The 23,679-nt window shown below is 53.0% G+C and overlaps 1 protein-coding gene across 4 annotated transcripts in view; it reads left to right on the top strand.

Moving 5' to 3' along the window:
• The window catches only part of MIB1 (MIB E3 ubiquitin protein ligase 1), a 93,385-nt gene that overhangs the window by 56,671 nt on the left and 13,035 nt on the right, over window positions 1–23,679 (top strand). For 3 of the 4 annotated variants that reach the window (XM_054179679.1, XM_054179681.1, XM_054179678.1), the window contains exons 13-15: window positions 15,471–15,603; window positions 15,967–16,053; window positions 19,773–19,934. In XM_054179679.1, the coding sequence (XP_054035654.1) occupies window positions 15,471–15,603; window positions 15,967–16,053; window positions 19,773–19,934 (382 nt within the window). The remainder of the gene's footprint in view (window positions 1–15,470; window positions 15,604–15,966; window positions 16,054–19,772; window positions 19,935–23,679) is intronic. The other variant, XM_054179680.1, reaches the window with a different exon arrangement.

The following is a 23,679-nucleotide window of genomic DNA, read 5'->3' as shown; positions in this document are numbered from 1 at the left end:
GTGCAGCCTGCAGCGGCCGCCCGGCGCTGCCCGGCGCGGCGCGGCCCGGCCGCGCTTAGCACTGCCAAATAAAGCGCTGCTCGTGTGCCCAGCCAGACTTCCCTGCCCGCACTGAGCCTGCGCCGCGCCCGGTAAACCCTGCTGAGCCTGCCACTATACTTAGAAACCTGGAGGGGAGGGGGAAGGGAGGGAAGGAGCGAGGGGGGTGGAAGAGAGAGGCAGCAGCCTGCCAGTGGCGAGCGAGGACTCGCCGCGGCTTCGGGGCTGCCCTCCGCGGCCGCCGCCGTTGTGTAACGGCCGCGGGCTGCCCCCGACGTGCCCTGAGCGGCGATCAGCTGCTTCGCCATCCGCAGCCCTCCCCGCGCCGGCCGCTCGCCTCTCCCGGCCGTGCTGTTCCTCGATGGTGTTGATTTGTGACCCCACGTTCCCACAGTCAACTCGGGAATTGCTGGAGGAGTCCTTGCTCTAATCCGTGGAATGGCAGAATGGTTCTGATTAGTTGATTAGCTGTTTCGTCTGGAGAAGAGAAGGCTGAGAGGGATCCGATCAATGTCTATCAATAGCTGAGGGCTGGGGGGCAAGTGGAGGGGGCCAAGCTCTTTCAGGTGGTGCACAGCAATAAGCCAAGGGGCAATGGAGACAAACTTGAACAGAGAAGGTTTCAGCTCAAGAGGAGGAGAAACTTCTGTACAGTGCCAGAGCCCTGGAGCAGGCTGCCCAGAGAGGTTGTGGAGTCTCCTTCTCTGGAGCCTTTCCAAAGCCACCTTGATGCCTTCCTGTGCAGCCTGCTCTGGGTGATGCTGCTCTGGCAGGGCATTTGGACTGGATGATCTCTCGAGGTCCCTTCCAACCTCTAATATACTGTGATACTGTGTGATTGGGAAAGACCTTTATGATTCATAGATTAAGATCCTTTCCAACCTAAACCATTCTATTAAAGACATCATCTAGCTTCAGTCCCTTATAATGGGCAGGGACACCTCCCATTGGACAGCACAGCTTGCTCAAGGCCTCATCCAGCCTGGCCTTAAACACCTCCAGGGAGGAGGCAGCCACAGCCTCCCCGGGCAACCTGTGCCAGTGTCTCACCACCCTCACTGCAAAGAATTTCTTCCTGATCTCCCATCTAAAACTCCTCTCTTACAGCTTAAAGCCATTGCCTCTTGTCCTCTCACTGTTTATTCTATTCTATTTTATTGTATTCTGTAAAAATGCCCTCCCCTGGTGCTGGAAGGCTGTTCTGATGTCTCCCTGGAGCCTTCTCCAGGCTGAACAGCCCCAGCTCTCCCAGCCTGTCCCCACACAGGAGGTTCTCCAGCCTCTGATCATCTCTGTGGCCTTCTCTGGACCCACTGCAGCAGTTCCATAGATCATCCAGCCCAACCATTACCTGACTCTACCAAGTCTGGGGCTAAGCCATGTCCCCTAATACCACATCCCTGTGTGATGTGATGACCTTGGAGGTCTTTTCCAACCCCAACAATTCTGTAATTCATGTCATTCCATAATAGGCTGAACAGGAGCCAGCAGCGTGCCCTGGTGGCCAAGAAGGCCAATGGCATCCTGGCCTGTATCAGGAACAGTGTGGCCAGCAGGAGCAGGGAAGTCATTGTGCCCTGTGCTCAGCACTGCTTAGGCCACACCTTGAGTCCTGTGTCCAGTTGTGGGCTCCTCAGTTTAGGAAGGATGTTGAGATGCTGGAAGGTGTCCAGAGAAGGGCAATAAGGCTGGGGAGGGGTCTGGAGCACAGCCCTGTGAGGAGAGGCTGAGGGAGCTGGGGTTGCTTAGCCTGGAGAAGAGGAGGCTCAGGGGAGACCTTCTTTCTCTCTGCAACTCCCTGAAGGGAGGTTGTAGCCAGGTGGGGGTTGGCCTCTTCTCCCAGGCAAGCAGCACCAGAACAAGAGGACACAGTCTCAAGCTGTGCCAGGGGAAGTTTAGGCTGGAGGCCAGGAAGAAGTTCTACACCAAGAGAGTGATTGGCCATTGGGATGTGCTGCCCAGGGAGGTGGTGGAGTCCCCATCCCTGGAGGTGTTTTAAGAAGAGCCTGGATGAGGCACTTGGTGCCATGGTTTAGTTGATCAGATGGTGCTGGATGATAGGTTGGACTTGATAATCTCAAAGGTCTTTTCCAACCTGGTTAATTCTGTTCTATTCTGTTGAATCATGCCACAACATTGTGTTTGCAGTGCTTATCTCTAATTTTGCACCTGTAAATTAGGTGTTGTTGTGCTCTGAAAATACTCAAATGTTTTGAATGAAAACAATGATAAAGAGATCAAGTGAGCAGCTCAGTCCCCCAGGCTTTGATGTGCACAAAGTTGGCCTGGAACAAGACACAGTCAAATCAAATGAGGAAATCTTTTGGAAGGGAGATTTTCTTATCCACAGAATCATAGAATTGCTTTGGTTGGAAAAGACCTTTGAAAACTCAAGAGTCCAACCATGAACCTAACACTGCCAGGTCACCACTCAACCATGGCTCTCTGCAGCACTTCTACACAGCTTTTAAAGTGGACTCCACCACTGCCCTGGGCAGCCTGGTCTAGGGCATGAGAACCCTTTCAGGGAAGAATTTGTTAGTCTAAACCTTCCCTGGCACAATTTCAGGCCATTTCCTCTTATCCCCCATATCATGACTCCCTGAAAGGGAGTTGCAGTAGAGAGCAATTGTGCCTCTCTTCAGCGCCCTTCACACTAAACACCCCCAGCTCCCTCAGCTGCTCCTCCCCAGCCCTGTTCTCCAGATCCTTCCCCACCTTGGCTGCCCTTCTCTGGACCTGTTCCAGCCTCTCAGTGTCCTTCTTGCAGTGAGAGGCCCAAAGCTGAATCCAGCTCTCAAGCTGTGGCCTCACCAGTGCCCAGCACAGGAGGACAATCCCTGCCCTGCTCCTGCTGCCCACACCATTGCTGCTCCAGGCCAGGCTGCTGGTAGCCTTCTTGCCTACCTGGGCACCCCCTGGCTCACCTTCAGCTGCTGTCACCCAGCACCCCCAGGTCCTTTTATGCTGGGCAACTTTCCAGCCACTCTGCCCCAAGCCTGTAGCAGTGCAGGGGGTTGCTGTGGCCCAGGTGCAGGACCCTTGTGACCCTGTGACCCAGGCACTTGGCCTTGTGAACACCATACAGCTGACCCCAGCCCCTTGATCCAGCCTGGCCAGGTCCCTCTGCAGAGCCTTCCTACCCTCTATCAGATCCACACTGCCATCCAGCTTGGTGTCATCTGCAGACTTTCTGAGGGTGCATCAGTCTCTGCATCCAGACCACTGATAAAGATATTGAAGAGAGCTGCCCCAGCACTGAGCCCTGGGGAACACCACTTGTGACTGGCCACCAACTGGAGTGAACTCCATTCCCCACCACCAGATTTAACCCAACAAAGCATCCACCCATCCAAGCCAGGAGCAGCCAGTTGTTCCAGGAGGGTGCTGTGGGAAGCAGTGTCAAAGGCTCTGCTAAAGTCCAGGTGGACACATCCACAGCCTTTCCTGCATCCACTCAGCAGGTGGGTCAAGCAGGACCTGTCCTTCATGAACTGGCTGGCCTGATTCCCTGGTGGTGCTGTCATGTGTAGGGTGATGACCCTCAAGATACTCCAGGGAGGCCATGCAATATTTTCTTCAGAAAAGAACAAAGTAACTGAAATGGAGCCATTGAAATTCCACACTCAGGAACCCAAATACTTCAAGACTTTCTGTATTTCAAACAAAATTCTTTATGTTGCTTAGCAGCAAGAAGAGTTGAAGTTGAAAGCCTCACAGTCTAAGATTAAAACACTTCTTAAATGAAAATACTGAGTGAATAGTGCTGGAGGCAATAGTTACTAATACAGTGAAGTTCATGGAGTTGTAGAATGCTTTAGGTTGGAAGAGACCTTGAAGATCATCCACTTACAACCCCCTGCCATGGGCAGGGACACCTCCCACCAGCCCAGCTTGCTCAAGACCTCATCCAGCCTGGCCTGGAACACCTCTAGGGAGGAAGCAGCCACAGCCTCCCTGGGCAACCTGTGCCAGAGTCTCACCACCCTCACTGCAAAGAATTTCTTCCTAATCTCCACTCTTCATCTGCAGCTGAAAGCCATTGCCACATGTGCTGTTGCTACAAGCTCTTGTCAGAAGTTCAGCCCTGGAGGGTAGAGTATGAACTGCAAAGTCCTGAATGGGCTGCTTGCTGCCTTGGATTTAGACTTCACTTGCTGCTGCTTTTGACATTGACTTCATCCTGTGCCTCGTAGGTGCTTACCCTGCAGCTCCCACTGCAGTGCAGCTCTCTGGGAAGGCACATTTTTTCCTTTCTCTTTCTGGCCCTCCACTGAAGCCAAAACTGCTGTGTGAGGTTTAGGGCTACTGCAGAATCCATCCCATCTGAATGTGTTTATTGAAATTAATGTTGATAAAGATGTGAAGGGCAGTATGGGAGGATGGAGCCAGGCTCTGCTCAGGGATGGCCAAGGACAGCACAAGGGGCACTGGGGGCAAGCTGGAGCAGAGGAGCTGCCACAGGAACAGAAGGGAAAACTTTGTGAGGGTGCAGGAGCCCTGGAGCAGGCTGCCCAGGCAGCTTATGGAGTCTCCTCTGGAGACACTCAAAACCTGCCTGGATGTGTTCCTGGGTGACCCTGCTCTGGCAGAGGAGTTGTCTGGATGATCTCCAAAGGTCTCTTCCATCCTTCACTGTCCTGTGAAATTCTTTCAAATGCCAGGAGGAGCTGAGAGACAAAAGGAAGGAAACAGCCAGCCTTCTTAAACTGCTGCCAGCTGAGGCACCAGTCAGCTAGGAACTGTTAAACTCAATCTCCAGATGCAGCCTGCTCAGTGCTAGCAGCCGAGGGCACTCGTCTCTTCTTTGGTCCTCGTTCCTGAGGGATGCTTCCTTCTCCCAGCCCCACTGCCTGCCCGGTGTGGAGCAGCTCGGGGCAGAGCTCTGGCTGGAGGTTGTGTGCTGACGTGCTCCTCAGATCATAGTGCTGCCAAAAATAGCACTGTCCTGCTCCTGTGTTACTGCTTGCACTGTGTTAGTACAAACATCTTGTGGCTTCCCAGCAGGCAGGCTCAGAGTACTCTTCTGCATGAGAAATAACTCAGCAAAGAGGAGGGACTCTTTAGATGCTGCCTTGGGACCACTTGGGGAGGGTGGTCTTGAGCAGAGGTGGTAGGCAGAGGGCAAGAACAGGGTGAGGAAAAAGTGGTCTTGTTTCTGTTGTGTTGTAAAATGCATGTTGGGCTGCATTAACAAAGCTGGGCAGTGAAAGCTCTCTTTAGATCTGATCTGATCTGCTCCTGAAGCTCTCTATAGATCTGATCTGTTCCTCTAACTGTGAGAGCATGCAACAGGAGACAGGCAAACAGATTCTTCTGAGCCAGGGTGGGAATAAATGGACAAGAGAATGTGTGTGGTGGTGGTGAATACTTCAAGCTTGGATGGCTGTAAAATATCTTCTATGATAAAAGCATTTTACAGTGAGACAGTGGAAAGCTGACCTGAGGGAGGAGAATGGCAGGAGAGGAGAGAAACTTCTGGTAGAAAGTGCATTGGCCTTAGAAAGAAGTCCTTCAGTACAAGGTGGTGAGACTCTGGAACAGGTTGCCCAGAAGGTTGTGGATGCCTCCTCCCTGGAGGTGTTCAGGGCCCTGTTGAGTGAGTCCTTGAGCAACTTGGTCTAGCTGGGAGGTGTTGCTGCCCATGGCAGGGGGGTTGATCTCTGAGGTCCCTTCCAACCCAAACCATTCTAGGATTACAATCCCTAGAAATATGATTCCTCAGAAGTTGATGCTAATCTAAGACTTTGCTTCTGGAAAGGGCAGTCTGCCCTCCTTGCAGCTTCCTCACTTCCTTATTCCTCTACCTTCTAGTGACTGCAGTGGCAGGGGGAGTTGGATCATCTCATTGATCTGCATGAGAGCAAACTTGCCACAGCCAGAGTCTGGTGGTTTGCTTCACTCACCAGGCAGTTACATAGAGAATCACAGAATTGCTCTGGTTGGAAAAGCCCTCTGAGACCATCCAGTCCAGCCTTCAACCCAGCACTGCCATGGCCATCAAACCATGTCCCCAAGTGTCATGGCCACACATTTCTTGAACACCTCCAGGGATGGTGAATATCTGTAGAGCCAGCATCATGCAGGAGCTGAAGTGCAGGCAGAAGGGGGGCTGTGTCTCTCAGCAGCCACTGCAGGTCAGGGTGCTCATGCAGGTTGTGAAGTAGCCTTTCTTGGGTTATGTTCTTTAAAAAACCAACCAACCAAACCCCAAAAGGGCAAACCATCAAAACTGCTTCCACAACCATCCCACAACAATCCACCTTCCCCATTCAGCTCATCCTGCTGCCAAATTGCAGTTGGTAGCACAGAGCCTCTAGCTTTTCTTTCAGTTTTCTGCCTTTGCAGTTAGGAAAGGTAGGTCAGGAGTCTTTACAGTGAGTTCCAGCTTACTACAAGGACTTGCAGATTCCCCAGCTCTCTATTGCCTGCATTTTCAGGTGCTGCTGGTGAGCTTGTACTGCATAAGGCAAGAGCTTGCCTGTGGAGGGTGTTCATTCAATTAACCACATGGGAAAACTCTTGATCATAACAACTATTTTTTGTTAAGTTTGAATAGAATAGAATAGAATTTAATTGAATTAACCAGGTTGGAAGAGACCTTCAAGATCATCGTGTCCAACCTATCATCCAACACCACCTAATCAACTCAACCATGGCACCAAGCACCCTATCAAGTCTCCAACTGAACAGCTCCAGTGATGGTGACTCCACCACCTCCCTGGGCAGCACATTCCAATGGGCAATCACTCTCTCTGTGTAGAACTTCTTCCTCACCTCCAGCCCAAACCTCCCTTGGCACAGCCTGAGACTGTGTCCTCTTGTTCTGGTGCTGGTTGCCTGGCAGAAGAGACCAACCCCCACCTGGCTACAACCTCCCTTCAGGTAGTTGTAGAGAGCAATAAGGTCACCCCTGAGTCTCCTCTTCTCCAGGCTAAGCAACCCCAGCTCCCTCAGCCTCTCCTCACAGGGCTGTGTTCCAAACCTCTCACCAATTTTGTTGCTCTTCTCTGGACTCATTCCAGCAAGTCAACCTCCTTCCTAAACTGAGGGGCCCAGAACTGGACACAGGACTCAAGGTGTGACCTAACCAGTGCAGTGTACAGGGGCAGAATGACCTCCCTGCTCCTGCTGGCCACACTCTTCCTGATGCAGGCCAGGATGCCATTGGCCCTCCTGGCTGCCTGGGCACACTACAGGCTCATGTTCAGCCTACCATCAACCAGTACCCCCAGGTCCCTCTCTGCCTGGCTGCTCTCAGCCACTCTGACCCCAGCCTGTAGCACTGCCTGGGGTTGTTGTGGCCAATGTGCAGAACCCGGCACTTGGATGTGTTCAATCTCCTGCCCTTAGACTCTGCCCATCTGCCCAGCCTGTCGAGGTCCCTCTGCAGAGCCTCTCTACCCTCCAGCAGATCAACTCCTGCCCCCAGCTTGGTGTCATCTGCAAATTTACTGATGATGGACTCAATGCCCTCATCAATAAAGATGTTAAAGAGCGTGGGGCCCAGCACTGATCCCTGGGGCACACCACTGGTGCCTGGCTGCCAGCTGGCTGTGGCACCATTCACCACCACTCTCTGGGCTCAGCCTCCAGACAGTTCCTAACCCAGATGTTGGTGACTGGTGTTGACAAGTGCTCTGTGTGGCTAAGAATTAATCAGTTTGTTGCTCAGATCTGTGAGGCATTTCATGTCTTTGTAAATACATTTACACACGTATACAGTTCCTGCTGTGGGACCCTTCCCAACTCTTCCAACCCAACCTCTTCTGTGAATCAATCAGCATTCTGCAGCTCTTTCTGATTGAAATACACCACACAGCTATTAGATTGTACTTCCAGACTCTCTAAAAAGCTGAGTTCAAGAAAAAAGACACCCCAAAGAGATGGTGGCAAGGTCCAACTGAATGTTCACTCAGCAGCAGCATTTGCTGTTGGTCTTCTGGGTCTCAAATGGAGTCTGACACAGTATGAATGGCTGTTCCCTCTATCAAGTCACTGGTCTCTGATTTTAAGAGGATGGATTGTGTGAATTATGGGGGGCTTTGTAAGTCACTGCACCCCCAACAGCTGTGCCTGTGCCAGGTACCTTGATCTCAGCCTCTCCACACACATCTTCTCATTGCTTTTTGTCACTGAGCAGGTGTTCAGCTCCTGTGAGAGCAGAGCCACTATCCTCACCCCCTCCCAAACCTTGCAGACCACTTCCTCCAAAATGTTCCCTGAGGCTTTTCTTCTGCTGTCCCATCTAGAACATTTCAGAACTTGCAAAAGATCATCCAGCTGAAAAAGAGCCAATATCTTCATCAGCTTCCTGCTGCAAACACTGCAGAGCAACAAATGCCAAAGCTCACCTGCTACAATTCCTTTCGTTACTACTTTTAATAGCACAGTGCTGACGTCATTTCAGTGACTGCAGAAGGCTTTGAAGCATCTCATCAATAATGACCTTTGAAACTCTTCAGTCAGCCAGTGCAGATGATAGTTTGAAATGTTGTCTCAGCTGATGGCAGAGCTGCCATTAGGTTGCTGGTTTCTTAATCTCTGCAATGCTGCTCCAGAGAAAGTAGTCTGTGGGCTGCTTCATTGTGTGCAGGGTGAAAGCAAGTGCTCAGGACCACACAGAACCATCACAGAATCTAGAATGGCTTGGGTTGGAAGGGACCTTAAAGATCATCCACTTTTAACCCCCTGCCATGGGCAGGGACACCTCCCACCAGCCCAGCTTACTCAAGGCCTCATCCAACCTGGCCTGGAACACCTCCAGGGAGGAGGCAGCCACAGCCTCCCTGGGCAGCCTGTGCCAGAGTCTCACCACCCTCACTGTCCAGAATCTCTTCATAATCTCCAGTCTCAATCTCTCCTCTTCCAGCTTCAATCCATTGTCCCTTGTTTTGTCACTCCCAGGTCTGTCAAAGTCCCTCCCCAGCTCTCATGTAGCCCCTTCAGGTACTGTGTTGTGGTCTGGACGTGGAGCAGTACAGCTCAGCCTGGGATAGCAACTGAATCAAGGATTGCTGTGTAATTGGCATGCCTCATTAATTCACCAATAGGATGTTTTAGGATGCAGTGCATGCTTCTTCCACTGAGTCCTGCTCTCAGTGGCAGCTGTCAGGAGTTCCTATCAGCTCTGGAAGATCCTGCAGCACAGGATAGCTGTAGGAAAGAAGGAACAGCATCTTGTGCACTGAAAGAAATGGCTTCTCAGCTGAGGAGAGGGATGCAGCCAGTGAGCTTCATAAAAGACTTTGCAGAATTTTACAGCATTGTGTTCACCAGCACATCTTGCCACCCAGATACCCAGCAGGTTAGTGCAGTCCCACAGACACTGAGGTGTGTTCTCATCCTTGCACATGGAAGCAGCCCAGAGGCAGCTGTGGAGCAGTTCCTGGCCCTCTGATGCTTCACTCTGAGAAATAAGATCAAAATCCATGACATGCAGAAGCTTTTTGTGTTTCTTTTGTGTTGGTCCTGCTGTCTTTCCAGTAGGACAAACTCATTTTGAAAGGATCCAAAATACAGCAGGCATCTCCTTTGTGTGGAAACAAGGTACCTCCAGGTACTTCATGGTCAAGCTTGAAAGGAATTTTTTTCCTGGTATTTGAAAGCAAACTGAGTAGGAGAAGATTTGCAAAGAGGATCAGGTAAAGCAAGTGCTGGGCTGAGTGCTGGGCTGAGGGAAGTTTCTCATGGCACACAGAAGCATAGGACCATAGAGTGTTGGGGGTTGGAAGGGACCTGCACAGATCACTGAGCCCAACCCCCCTGCCAGAGCAGCATCATGGAATCCAGCACAGGTCACACAGGAACACATCCAAGTGGGCTTTGAAAGTCTCCACTGAAGGAAACTCCACAACTTCTCTGGGCAGCCTGCGCCAGGGCTTGCTTCTCATGTTGAGATGAAATCTCCTGTGACTGAGTTGGTGTCCGTTGCCCCTCAACATATCCCTGGGTATCACTGAACAGAACCTGGCTCCCTCCTCCTGACAAATTAGAATAGAATAGAATAGAATAGAATAGAATAGAATAGAATAGACCAGACCAGGTTGGAAGAGACCTTCAAGATCATTGTGTCCAACCTATCATCCAACACCACCTAATCAACTAAACCATGGCACCAAGCACCCCATCAAGTCTCCTCCTAAACACCTCCAGTGATGGTGACTCCACCACCTCCTCAGGCAGCCCATTCCAATGGGCAATCACTCTCTCTGTGTAGAACTTCTTCCTAACATCCAGTCTGAACCTCCCCTGGCACAGCTTGAGACTGTGTCCTCTTTTTCTGGTACTGGTTGCCTGGGAGAAGAGACCAATCTCTGCCTGTCTACAACCTCCCTTCAGGGAGTTGTAGAGAGCAATAAGGTCACCCCTCAGTCTCCTCTCCTCCAGGCTAAGCAACCCCAGCTCCCTCAGCTTCTCCTAGGGCTTGTGTTCCAAACCCCTCACCAACTTTGTTGCCCTTCTCTGGACAGCCACCCTGCAGGCATTTGTAAACATTCATAAGGTTCCCTCTCAGCCTTCTCTTCCCCAGGCTAAACAGCCCCAGGGCTCTTAGTGTTTCTTCATAAGAGAGATGTTCCAGTCCCTTCATCATCCTTGTAGTCCTCTTTTGAACTCTCTCCAGTATTTCCCTGTCCCTCTGGAACCAGGGAGCCTAGAACTGTGGTGTGAATGGTGCCACATCCAGCTGGCAGCCAGGCACCAGTGGCGTCCCCCAGGGATCAGTGCTGGGCCCCATCCTCTTTAACATCTTCATTGATGATCTGGATGAGGGGATTGAGTCAGTCATCAGCAAATGTGCAGATGACACCAAGTTGGGAGCAGATGTTGGTCAGTTAGAGGGCAGAAGGGCTCTGCAGAGGGACCTTGACAGGCTGCAGAGATGGGCAGAGTGCAACAGGATGGCATTCAACAAGTCCAAGTGCCAGGTGCTGCACTTTGGCCACAATGACCCCAGGCAGAGCTGCAGGCTGGGGGCAGAGTGGCTGAGAGCTTCCAAACAGAGAGGGACCTGCGGGTACTGACTGACAGCCCCCTAAACATGAGCCAGCAGTGTGCCCAAGGGCCAAGAGGGCCAATGGCATCCTGGCCTGCATTAGGAATAGTGTGGCCAACAGGAGCAGGGAAGTCATTGTGCCCTGTGCTCAACACTCGTTAGTCCACCCTTTGAGTCCTGTGTCCAGTTCTGGGCTCCTCAGTTTAAGAAGGACATTGAGACACTTGAAGGTGTCCAGAGAAGGGCAACAAGGCTGGGGAGGGGTCTGGAGCACAGCCCTGTGAGGAGAGGCTGAGGGAGCTGGGGTTGCTTAGCCTGGAGAAGAGGAGGCTCCAGGGTGACCTCATTGCTCTCTACAACTACCTGAAAGGTGGTTGTAGCCAGGTGGGGGTTGGTCTCTTCTCCCAGGCAACCAGCACTAGAACAAGAGGACACAGTCTCAAGCTGTGCCAGGGGAAGTTTAGGCTGGAGGTGAGGAGAAAGTTCTTCCCAGAGAGAGTTGTTGGCCATTGGGATGTGCTGCCCAGGGAGGTGGTGGAGTCCCCATCCCTGGATGATCTGGATGAGGGCATTGAGTCCATCATCAGTAAATTTGCTGATAACACCAAGCTGGGGGCAAGAGTTGATCTGCTGGAGGGTAGAGAGGCTCTGCAGAGGGACCTCGACAGGCTGGGCAGATGGGCAGAGTCCAAGGGCAGGAGATTGAACACATCCAAGTGCCAGGGGCTGCACATTGGCCACAGCAACCCCAGGCAGAGCTACAGGCTGGGGGCAGAGTGGCTGAGAGCAGCCAGGCAGAGAGGGACCTGGGGGTACTGGTTGATGGTAGGCTGAACACGAGCCTGCAGTGTGCCCAGGCAGCCAGGAGGGCCAATGGCATCCTGGCCTGCATCAGGAAGAGTGTGGCCAGCAGGAGCAGGGAGGTCATTGTGCCCCTGTACGCTGCACTGGTTAGGCCACACCTTGAGTCCTGTGTCCAGTTCTGGGCCCCTAATTTTAGGAGAGATGTTGAGATGCTGGAAGGTGTCCAGAGAAGGGCAACAAAGCTGGGGAGAGGTTTGGAGCACAGCCCTGTGAGGAGAGGCTGAGGGAGCTGGGGTTGCCTGGAGAGGAGGAGGCTCAGGGGAGATCTAATGATGCTTCTCAGTGCAGCTAATGCTCACTTCTCTTGTGACATTTCCTGAAGCTTTGGTACTTTGTGTTTCACTAAGTTATGTCTTTGTCTGGGAAATTCTTGCCATAAGTGGTTCTCTGAGGCAGTCAGTGTTGGTGGTTTGGGTTTTTTCCAGTTGTTCCAGTCTGTTTTCCTAGCACCTGATAGAGCTGTCCTAGGCACTGGGACTGGAAGCTGAGCCATGGCTCACAGGGAGCAGTGGACAATCTGTTAAGTGTTGGCTTACTTAGTGTTCCAAGTGATTTGGACTGTGAGGAAGTGAGAAGCTTAGTCCTGCCAGGAAACAAACATTCCAGAGAGGTTAAGAGTGGTATCTTTCTTACTTGTGCACCTTGAGAAGGCTGTGATTATGATGGACTGATACAACACATGGACTGGGAGGGCACTGGGGAGACCTAATGAGCACTTTCCAGTACCTGAGGGGTGCCTCCAGGGGCAATGGTTTGCAATGGTTTGCAATGAGAGAAGAGCAGATTTAGGTGGAATGCTAGGAATAAGTTCTGCACCATGAGGCTGCTGGAACACTGCAGCAGGTTGCCCAGGTTGGTGGTTGGGGCCCCAGCCCTGGAGATATTGAAGGTGAGACTCAACAGGGCTCTGGGCAGCCTGGTGTAGTAGAGGATGTCCCTGCTGAGTGCAGAGGGGATCGGAGTAGATGACCTTTGGGAGGTCACTTCCAACCTGGCTGATTCTATGACTGCAGGATGCATCTGGGTGCTGGCCAAGTGCTTATGTCCATGCTGCAGAGGACAAACCTCAGGAGCAGCCTGGCTGTGGATGCTCCACAAGGCAGTTGATCATAGGCCTCCTGTGTGATCTTGCAGCCTGAAGATGCAGTTGCTTAGTTCCTTCAGACTCTGAACCTGGGGAATAAAGTGACTGTTGTGCTGCAGCTGCTGGGGTGGTGCATTGGATATGAAACTGACGTTGTGTACTCAGTGCAGTACCAGGAGAAGGTGGAGGTGCTGAAGAAGTCAGGGTCTGTCAGGACAGCATCCAAGCAGTGCCCAGGGAGGAGGGCACTCTGACTGCTACAGCAGTCTGTCTCATGGCCTTGATCTTGTGCTTTTCAAGGGCACTCAGTGGGGGGAACTATTCCCACAGCCACAGCTTTTGGTTTGTTTGGTAGGAAGCCCTTTGGCTTACTCCAAGAGAGCTTAGGGGTGCACAGAAGTGCTTGTTGGGCTGGATTAGGAGCTCAGTTATCACTTGACAGTGCAACCATCTCACTGCTGCTTGTAGAGCATATTTGTAAGGGAAAACTGAGACCCTGGCTCAGGGTGTTTTGGGAGGCTCCCTGGCTGGGGGTGTTTGGGAGGCTGAGGGTGTTTGGGAGGCTCCCTGGCTGGGGGTGTTTGGGAGGCTGAGGGTGTTTGGGAGGCTCCCTGGCTGGGGGTGTTTGGGAGGCTGAGGGTGTTTGGGAGGCTCCCTGGCTGGGGGTGTTTGGGAGGCTGAGGGTGTTTGGGAGGCTCCCTGGCTGGGGTGTTTGGGAGGCTGAGGGTGTTTGGGAGGCTCCCTGGCTGGGGGTGTTTGGGAGGCTGAGGGTGTTTGGGAGGCTCCCTGGCTGGGGGTGTTTGGGAGGCTGAGGGTGTTTGGGAGGCTCCCTGGCTGGGGTGTTTGGGAGGCTGAGGGTGTTTGGGAGGCTCCCTGGCTGGGGGTGTTTGGGAGGCTGAGGGTGTTTGGGAGGCTCCCTGGCTGGGGTGTTTGGGAGGCTGAGGGTGTTTGGGAGGCTCCCTGGCTGGGGGTGTTTGGGAGGCTGAGGGTGTTTGGGAGGCTCCCTGGCTGGGGGTGTTTGGGAGGCTGAGGGTGTTTGGGAGGCTCCCTGGCTGGGGGTGTTTGGGAGGCTCAGGGTGTTTGGGAGGCTGAGGGTGTTTGGGAGGCTCCCTGGCTGGGGGTGTTTGGGAGGCTCAGGGTGTTTGGAGGGGCTCCCTGGCTGGGGGTGTTTGGGAGGCTCAGGGTGTTTGGGAGGGCTCCCTGGCCGGGGGTGTTTGGGAGGCTGAGGGTGTTTGGGAGGCTCCCTGGCTGGGGGTGTTTGGGAGGCTCAGGGTGTTTGGGAGGCTCCCTGGCTGGGGGTGTTTGGGAGACTGAGGGTGTTTGGGAGGCTCCCTGGCTGGGGGTGTTTGGGAGGCTCAGGGTGTTTGGGAGGCTCCCTGGCTGGGGGTGTTTGGGAGGCTCAGGGTGTTTGGAGGGGCTCCCTGGCTGGGGGTGTTTGGGAGGCTCAGGGTGTTTGGGAGGGCTCCCTGGCTGGGGGTGTTTGGGAGGCTGAGGGTGTTTGGGAGGCTCCCTGGCTGGGGGTGTTTGGGAGGCTCAGGGTGTTTGGGAGGCTCCCTGGCTGGGGGTGTTTGGGAGACTGAGGGTGTTTGGGAGGCTCCCTGGCTGGGGGTGTTTGGGAGGCTCAGGGTGTTTGGGAGGCTCCCTGGCTGGGGGTGTTTGGGAGGCTCAGGGTGTTTGGAGGGGCTCCCTGGCTGGGGGTGTTTGGGAGACTGAGGGTGTTTGGGAGGCTCCCTGGCTGGGGGTGTTTGGGAGGCTCAGGGTGTTTGGGAGGGCTCCCTGGCTGGGGGTGTTTGGGAGGCTGAGGGTGTTTGGGAGGCTCCCTGGCTGGGGGTGTTTGGGAGGCTCAGGGTGTTTGGGAGGCTCCCTGGCTGGGGGTGTTTGGGAGACTGAGGGTGTTTGGGAGGCTCCCTGGCTGGGGGTGTTTGGGAGGCTCAGGGTGTTTGGGAGGCTCCCTGGCTGGGGGTGTTTGGGAGGCTCAGGGTGTTTGGAGGGGCTCCCTGGCTGGGGGTGTTTGGGAGACTGAGGGTGTTTGGGAGGCTCCCCAGGGGCCCCAGCAGCAGGTGGCTAGTGAGGAGCTGGTTGGTTCAGTCGCAGCCTCTGCCTTGCCAGGCGTCCTGTGGCCAGGTGGTGCCACTGCCCCCAGCTGCTGTCACTTGGGTTTGGGAGTTAGGGTTTTGTGCAGAAGCTTCAGTTTCTCCTTCTCAAGCCCCATCTGGCTGCATTCCTGTACTTTCTGTGCTCCTGCTCTGGCAGGGGTTGGACTCGATGGTCTCCGGAGGTCCCTTCCAACCCCTAACATCCTGTCAGCTAGAGGGAACTGCACATGGTGTACTCTGGAAGTCTTGTTGCAGCTTTTCACCCTCTTTCTCCTTGAGACATGACTGATGTTACTTTAGCAACTGCTGTTAGGTGTCCTGCTGCTGTGCTGTGGCGATGGCACCAGCCCCTGCCAGGTGCCCTGACGCCGTCTCCTCACGCTTGTTTCAGTGCCATGCGAGTGCTCTTGTCCAAGCTACCACGACCCTGGATTGTGGATGAGAAGAAAGATGATGGTTACACTGCCTTGCATCTGGCAGCTCTCAATAATCATGTGGAAGTAGCTGAACTTCTGGTACATCAGGTAGGACTCTTTGCCCAGCAGGGTTTTCATGTCACACTTGAGTTAACCACCAGATGTGAAAGTGCTTTGCTCCTTTGTGCCTGAAATTGCAGTGCAGAAGCAATGGAGCAGGGAAGAACATGTGGAGAGCTCTAAAGGTCAGATGTGCCTCTGAGAGTGTTACAGTGGCCTCATGGTTGAGAGGAGCTGAACCAAACCTAGCTGGATTCAACAGACCAGCATCTGTACAGTGGATGTTAAAGCACTGAATCACTTCTGCTCTCAAATCTCCAAACCTGGAATCATCCTCAGGGTTGTACTCAGTGCCTTGCCTGGGGGTCAGTTGCTGGGGTGGTGATGCTCTCATGCTTGAATGTCTTGCAGGGCAATGCCAACCTGGACATCCAGAACGTTAACCAACAGACTGCTCTGCACCTCGCTGTCGAGCGCCAGCACACCCAGATTGTCAGGGTAAGGAGCCTGGGGCTGATGGAGCATGGCTCCAGCTGGCTGTAGGCTGCCAAGTCATGGATCCTGCATGAACATTATCAGGATGTTGCCATTAAATATTAGTCTGATTAACTGTGATTAGTTTAGGAACCTGCCAGTGTGCCCAGCAGGTCTCAGCAGCAGGAAGGAGGGCTCCTGGTGTGTGTGTGCACATTATGGCTTCCTCTCTGCAGCTGCCAATTCCAGCCTCCCTCCCTGCTGAATAAGGGAGAGTGTGCTCCTCTGCTACTTGTCTGAGTCCTGTGGGCCTGTAAGGGGACCTTCAAACAGCATTTTTGATGCCTCTTGCTGTATGAGTAATTCTTCTTGCTCATCACTTCTGCAGGTTGTATCTAGGTGAAGCATCTGGTCACAGGTTTAACCATTTTCCATCTCCCAAGTGTGTGCTTGCCCTGCTCTCAGCTCAGGAGAGCTGTCAGCAGTGACAGAAGCACCTTACTGGTGAAGGCACAGGAATGAGGAGCCTGGCCCAGCTTGCTCCTCCTGGCCCATGTGCCAGACTGTCCATGCAGGGCCTGTGTGACTTAGTCTTTGGATTGCCAGTGTGGACTGTTGAGGCTGAGAGGGCATCACTGCTCTAGGAGATGGTCACTAGCAGTAAAGATATCAACCTGGCCCTGGCCCTCTGCATAAATGGTTTAAATTTGTCTTTCATAGAATCAGAATGGTTTGGATTGGAAAAGCCCTCCAGCATCCAGTCCAACCATCAACCCAGCACCACCATGGCCACTAAACCCTGGCCCCAAGTGCCATGGCCACAGCTCTCTGGAACACCTCCAGGGATGGGGACTCCACCACCTCCCTGGGCAGCCTCTGCCAATCCCTGACCACTCTTGCAGCAAAGACATTTTCCCTCATCTCCAACCTAAGCCTCCCCTGGCACAGCTCCAGGCCATTTCCTTCTTGTTCTGTCACCTGAGACTAGATGGAAGAGCCCAACCCCCAGCTCACTGCAACCTCCTCTCAGGGAGCTGTAGAGAGCAATGAGGTCTCCCTCAGCCTCCTCTTCTCCACACTCAACACCCCCAGCTCCCTCAGCTGCCTCTGACCAGCCCTGTCCTCCAGACAGTCATCTTACATTAAAGCTGTCTCTTGTTCAGCCCTAAGGAGAGCTGTGCCCCCTGCACAGACCTGTCTCTGTGTTCTGTTTGCTGCAAAGCTTCCCCATCTCCAGGGGTTGATGGATGTGGTGCCATTACATTGGAACATGTGACAGGCCCCTGTATCTGGCACTGCTTGCTACCAAAGGGGTGGGTTCCTGGAGTCAGTGTCTCTTGCAGGCAGCAGGGCAGCCTTGCTTGGTGAGCTCCTGTACCCTGGTGGAGCTGCCTTGGTCCCTGGGCATGCAGACCTGGGATGTGCTTTATCCCTGGGTGGTGAAGTGGATGACCCTGCAGAGTATCAATGCTTCAGAGCTGGATTCAGCTTGAGAAGTCCTAAAATAACTCCTGCAGCCATGCAAAGAACATGTTGGCTCCCTCTTGCTGGGCACCTTCCAGAGCTGGGTTGTACCCTCAGGCATTTGTGGAATAGTGGTCAAAGGTAGCAGGGCTCTTTTCAAAGCCTGAGGGCTGCTGCTTTGCTTTGCTCTTTTTGCCTTTGCTTTACATTTCCATGTCAGCCAAGGGTTCCAGGCTGCTCTGAAAAACTCTTTTCATCCAGGAGAAACTCTTAAGCAGCAAAAAGCTGGTGGTAGGCACAAGGCAGGAATATGAGAAGGCAAAATGGGGCCAGAGTAGGTCCCTTCAGAGTGTTAGGAGGAGATTGTTGCAGCTCTTAGCTGGTCTTCTGGGGGTCACTTGTAGAAGAGAAGTTGTAAGCTTCAGTCAATTCCAGGAAGATATTTCCTTGAAAGTTCAGTTCTGAATTGCTTTTAATCTTTTTTCCTTTTAGCTTTTCTAGAGTCTGAGCTTCTCTGGTTCCAGGAGGCTGAGATCCTTGCAGGCAGGTTCTGGAGAGGGAGAGAGCCCTTTGCGTGTTTCTAGGCTGTGCCTTCTGCCTCTGCTGCTAATCCAAATTTTACAGGGTAGCAAAAGCTCAAACCTGAAGTTAATCTCAGCTGCTCTCTCCCTATCTGCAGGTTTCAGAATAGCCCTTTTTAGGGGCAGCTGTGATTGATCAGCATGTGTGGGTTTGTGTGGAGTAAGAGTGTGACTGAGAAAGTTCTGGGAGGCCTCCACGCAAAGGCAGCCTGGAGAGGAGGGGACGGGAGGGCTGTGCAACCTTGTGCCTGCTGTCATGTCATGGAACCTGGGATCTGTGCCTAAAATTAGCCTGAAAGACCACTCTTACAGTTTCTTACTTTCTGAGAGAGTATTGAACAGAGTCTTTGGGTTCTGTCTTCTGCTGAAGAAAGCTAAACCCAAGTAGATGCTTAACCACTTTGCTGATGGGAGGATACTGAAAAGGAAATGGTAAAGTTTAGCATGGGGGTGAGGTTATGGAAACCTAATAGCAAAGGACACATCAGTATCTAGAGTTCTGTCCCTGCTGTACTGCCCAATGTGTGACAGTGTTTGTAGGCCAGCTTGGAAGAACTCAAGGGTTTGGGCAGCAGAAAGAATCCTCTGAAAGAGCATTTCTTGTAGTGCTCCCTCAGGGCACAAAAGGCTTTGGGCTTCTGCTGGAAGAAGCTTGCTTGCTGTAAGGAATCCATGTTTCACTTGAGGGGTGAGCTCCAGGCATGGAAAACACAGTATCACACAGTATCCCAGTATCACCAAGGTTGGAAGAGACTTCAAAGATCATCAAGTCCAACCTGGCACCCAAGACCTCATGACTAAACCATGGCCCCAAGTGCCACATCCAATCTCCTCTTGAACACTTCCAGGGATGGGGACTCCACCACCTCCCTGGGCAGCACATCCCAATGGCAACAACTCTCTCAGTGAAGAACTTTCTCCTCACCTCCAGCCTAAACTTCCCCTGGCACAGCTTGAGACTGTGTCCTCTTGTTCTAGTGCTGGCTGCCTGAGAGAAGAGACCAGCTCCCTCCTGGCTACAATCCCCCTTCAGGGAGTTGTAGAGAGCAATGAGGTCTCCCCTGAGCCTCCTCTTCTCCAGGCTAAGCAACCCCAGCTCCCTCAGCCTCTCCTCACAGGGCTGTGCTCCAGACCCCTCCCCAGCCTTGTTGCCCTTCTCTGGACACCTTCAAGTTTCTTAATGTCCTTCCTAACCTGAGAAGCCCAGAAATGGACACAGGACTCCAGGTGTGGCCTAACCAATGCAGAGTACAGGGCACAATGACTTCCCTGCTCCTGCTGGCCACACTATTCCTAATGCAGGCCAGGATGCCACTGGCCTTCTTGGCCCCCTGGGCACACTGCTGGCTCATGTTTAGGCAGCTGTCAATCAGCACCCCCAGGTCCCTTTCTGCCTGGCTGCTCTCAGCCACTCTGCCCCCAGCCTGCAGCTCTGCATGGGGTTGTTGTGGCCAAAATGCAGCACCTGGCACTTGGATTTGTTGAATGGTTGGACTTGATGATCTCTGAGGTCTCTTCCAACCTTGGTGATACTATGTGATACTGTGTGAAAAACAAAGTCAGCTGTGAGTTGCTGCAAGGTAAGAGAAGAGCTCTTTGGGGCTTCCTAGAGCATCATAACCATGGTTTCCTGAGCTTGGTTTTAACAGGAGTGCAGAGGTTCTGTTGAGTTTTAAAGTGGGTTCTCTCTCTCTGCAGCTCTTGGTCCGTGCAGGAGCTAAGCTGGACATCCAGGACAAGGATGGAGACACTCCTCTCCATGAAGCCCTCCGGCACCACACCCTGTCCCAGCTCCGCCAGCTCCAAGACATGCAAGATGTGGGCAAGGTAGATACCACTTGGGAGCCATCAAAGAACACAGTAAATAAAATGCATTTATTTATTCCTTTTTTTTTTTTCCTGTCCATTTGTCTGCTTTGTCTGATTCTGTACTGTTGAACTGGGGCTTGGCAGCCTGGGCTTGCTGGGCTGGGGTGCAGATGGCTCTGTGTGAGCCTGCAGTGCAGGCAGAGGCTGCAGTGTCTGGTGTGGCTTCTCACAGGTCAAGAAAACCAGGGGTATGAAGTAGAGTTCCTCAGGGATCTGTCCTGGCTCCATCTCTGTCAGCAGCATGGCCAGGGGGATTGAGGCAGCCTCAGAAGGTGTGGGGCTGGACTCACTGGAGGGCAGGGATGGCCTCCAGAAGGGTCTTGACAGGCTTGAGAGGTGTGCCAGTGCCAGCTGCATGAGGGTCAACAAGTCACAGGGCAAGGGGCTGCAGCTGGGACAGGCCAGTCCCAGGCACAGATCCAGGCTGGGTGCAGAGTGGGGAGAGAGCAGCCCTGAAGAAAGAGCCTTGGGGGTGCTGGGTGCTGAGCAGCTCCCCAGGAGCCAGCAGTGCCCTCATGCAGCCCAGCAGGCAGCTGTGTGCTGGGCTGCAGCCAGAGCAGTGTGGGCAGCAGGGCAGGAGAGGGGATTCTGCCCCTTGGCTCTGCTCTGCTGAGACCTCACCTCCAATCCCGCCTCCAGTTCTGGTGTCCTCAGAATGAGAAGGACACAGAGCTGCTGGAGTGAGTGCAGAGCCTGGAGAAGGGAAAGCTCCAGGGGGACCTTAGAGCTGCTGCAGAGAGGCTTTTCCTAAGGGTGTCTGGAGACAGGACAAGGGGGAAGGGTTTGAAGCTGAGGCAGAGCAGGGTTAGACTGGAGCTGAGGAAGAAGTTCTTCAGTACAAGGGTGCTGAGACTCTGAAACAGGTTGCCCAGGGAGGTTGTGGCTACCTCTTCCTTGGAGGTGTTAAAAGCCAGGTTGGGTGAGGCCTAGAGCAGCCAAGTCTAGTTGAGAGGCATTGCTGGCCATGGCAGGGGGGTTGGGGTAGATGATCTCTGAGGTCCATTCCAGCCTGAGCCATGCTGTGATTCCCAAATATTTCTACAAGTCATTCTAGTGAACATCAAGAGCAGCCTTTGGGCAAGAGAAATACAGCAGTGTTCCAGTACAGAATAAGACTACAGCTCTTCTCTGTGGCTTGGCATCCTGCATGTCTTCCTAGCTTGAATTGTTTAGTTGCTTCTCTAACCGTCTGACAGCTGATTCTGTGAGAGCAAGCCATGCTTGAGCTTCTGTGGTTAGTCCTCCATCCTTCTGACAGAGTTCATTTCACAAACTGTGCTGCAGTAGAGAGATAGTCCAGGAGGCTCCCTGTAGCAAAGGTCAGACTGAGAAAAGAAATGATTGCTGTGCAGAGCCTGTCTGGAGGTGAGATTGAGAGTTCTGCTGACAGGCAAAGAGGGAAAACTTCTGGAGTGGTTTTTCTGTGGTGAACATTCAAGATGCAGAAGCTGACAGTGGCTCAGATTTGCTGCCTCATTAGTTACCACTCTCAGCATATTCTTTCCAGTTTTAGCTGTAAGTGGAAAGATTTTTGCATCTCATTCAAAACCCCAAAAGCTGACCCAATAAACCCCAAACCCCAAGGTCACTGAAAGGCCTTTGTTCAGAAGAGGAGTCCCAGTGCAGAGTAGATGTGCTTCAGCTCACTGAAATACACTGGGGTGAGCTTGGAGAAGAGGTGTAAAGATGGGAGAAAGGCTTGTGGCCTTTGAGGTGAGAGGAGCAAAGCAATTGCAGCTCAGATGTTTGCATGATCTGAAATGCACTCTGGCAGAGGTGGACCCAAACTTCCTTTCTGTGCATGTCTTGAATTGTGAAACAAGAGATTGGAGAGGAGCACTGCTCTGATCCTGCGTTGCATCCAGAGGTGTCTCTGTTGCCCCTCTTGTTAGTGAATGAAACTGAAGCTCCTGTGAGGACTTTGTAACACAGGAAATGTTTTTGCCTTTTTACATTCCAGTCTTAGAGGATTTTATGTGTCAGAGAATCAGAGAATGGTTTGGATTGGAAGGGACCTCCAAAGGTCATCCAGTACAACCCCCTCTGCAGTCAGACCTGCTCCACTCAATTAGGCTGCTCAGAGCCCTGTCAAACCTGACCATGGTCACCAAACCCTGTCCTGAGTGCCATGGCCACAGCTCTCTGGAACTGTCCCCAGGGATGGGGACTCCACCACCTCCCTGGGCAGCCTCTGCCAAGCCCTGACCACTCCTGCAGCAAAGACATTTTTTTTTGTCTCCAACCTAAGCCTCCCCTGGCACAATTCCAGGCCATTCCCTCTCCTATCACCTGAGACTAGGGAGCAGAGCCCAACCCCCACCTCACTGCAGCCTCCTCTCAGGGAGCTGTAGAGAGCAATGAGGTCTCCCTCAGCCTCCTTTGGATCCTTCAGACTGTGACCCCAGCTTCCTGAGCTGCTCCTCCCCAGCCTTCTTCTCCAGACCCTTGTCCAGCTCTGTTGCCCTTCTCTGGCCCTGCTCCAGCCTCTCAATGTCCTTCTTGGAGTGAGAGGCCAAAGCTGAACCCAGCACTCAAGCTGTGGCCTCCCCAGTGCTGAGTACAGGAGGACAATCCCTGCCCTGCTCCTGCTGCCCACACCATTGCTGAGCCAGTTGCTTTCTTCCAGAAGCAGTGTTCCTGGCCTCACAAATGTGTTATTGCCCAGGCTCACTTGGTCTGAGTTATTTCCCTGTAGGTATCTTTCAGACCTTTGAAGGTTCCAAAAAGTAGCACTGCCTAAACCTTAACACAGAAGAGAAACTCCAGTGGCAGGCCGGCAGGCAGCAGGCGTTTGCATCAAAGGTAGCTCAGCACTGCTTCGGTGCTGTGCTGGTGCCTTGCAGGGCTGGCATCCTCCTGGGAAGGCATCCTGCAGCTCTGCCAGGCCCTGAGACATGCTGGAGGGTTCTGTGCCTGGCTGTTGGTCTGGTGGCTCTTCCAGCCAAAGCCTTAGAATATAGAATAAGCCAGGTTGGAAGAGACCTTCAAGATCATCGCGTCCAACCCATCAACCAATCCAACACCACCTAAACAACTAACCCATGGCACCAAGCACCCCATCAAGTCTCCTCCTGAACACCCCAGCCAACATGGATTTAGGAAGGGCCTCTCCAACCTGATCTCCTTCTATGATCAGGTGACTGCCTGGTGGACGTGGGGAGGCCTGTGGATGTGGTCTACCTGGACTTCAGAAAGGCCTTTGACACCGTCCCCCACATCAGACTGCTGGCTAAGCTGTCAGCTTGTGGCTTGGACAGCAGCCAAGGGTTTCTTAGTGGCGCCAGCAGTTTCACCATCTATGTAGTCTCCTTACACATTTTATCTGATCAAGCTCTAATACAAGATGATGTTGGGAGCAGGCCCAGAATGCTCCAGAGCAGGTGATTCCTCTCCTTGCTGGCCAGTGCCTCCTCTCCATTCTTCTGACTGGCCCTGGGAGGTGCAGAGGAGGTGCAGAAATGCAGAGAGAGCTGTAGCAGAGCTAAGGAACACTGCAGGGTTAGGACAGGCATGTGAGTGGAAATCCCTCCATGCTGAGATAGCAACCAAACCCAGGGCTTTCTTGAGCAGGTCCTGTACTCACTAGGCTAAAGAGCAAGCATGCATTCATCTGCCTGCCCAGCCATGTGTGCAGGCCCAGGGTGGCACTGGTAGCATTCTGTCTGCACCTGGCACTTGCAGTGCACTTCCAGTGTGTTCTGAATATAGCCAGTGGGACTTTGCCCTCTACAGTGCT

Source organism: Dryobates pubescens, chromosome 3, assembly GCF_014839835.1.
Source record: "Dryobates pubescens isolate bDryPub1 chromosome 3, bDryPub1.pri, whole genome shotgun sequence".
In the NCBI taxonomy this organism is placed as follows: Eukaryota; Metazoa; Chordata; class Aves; order Piciformes; family Picidae; genus Dryobates; species Dryobates pubescens.
This window is presented reverse-complemented; position numbering and strand designations above follow the sequence as displayed.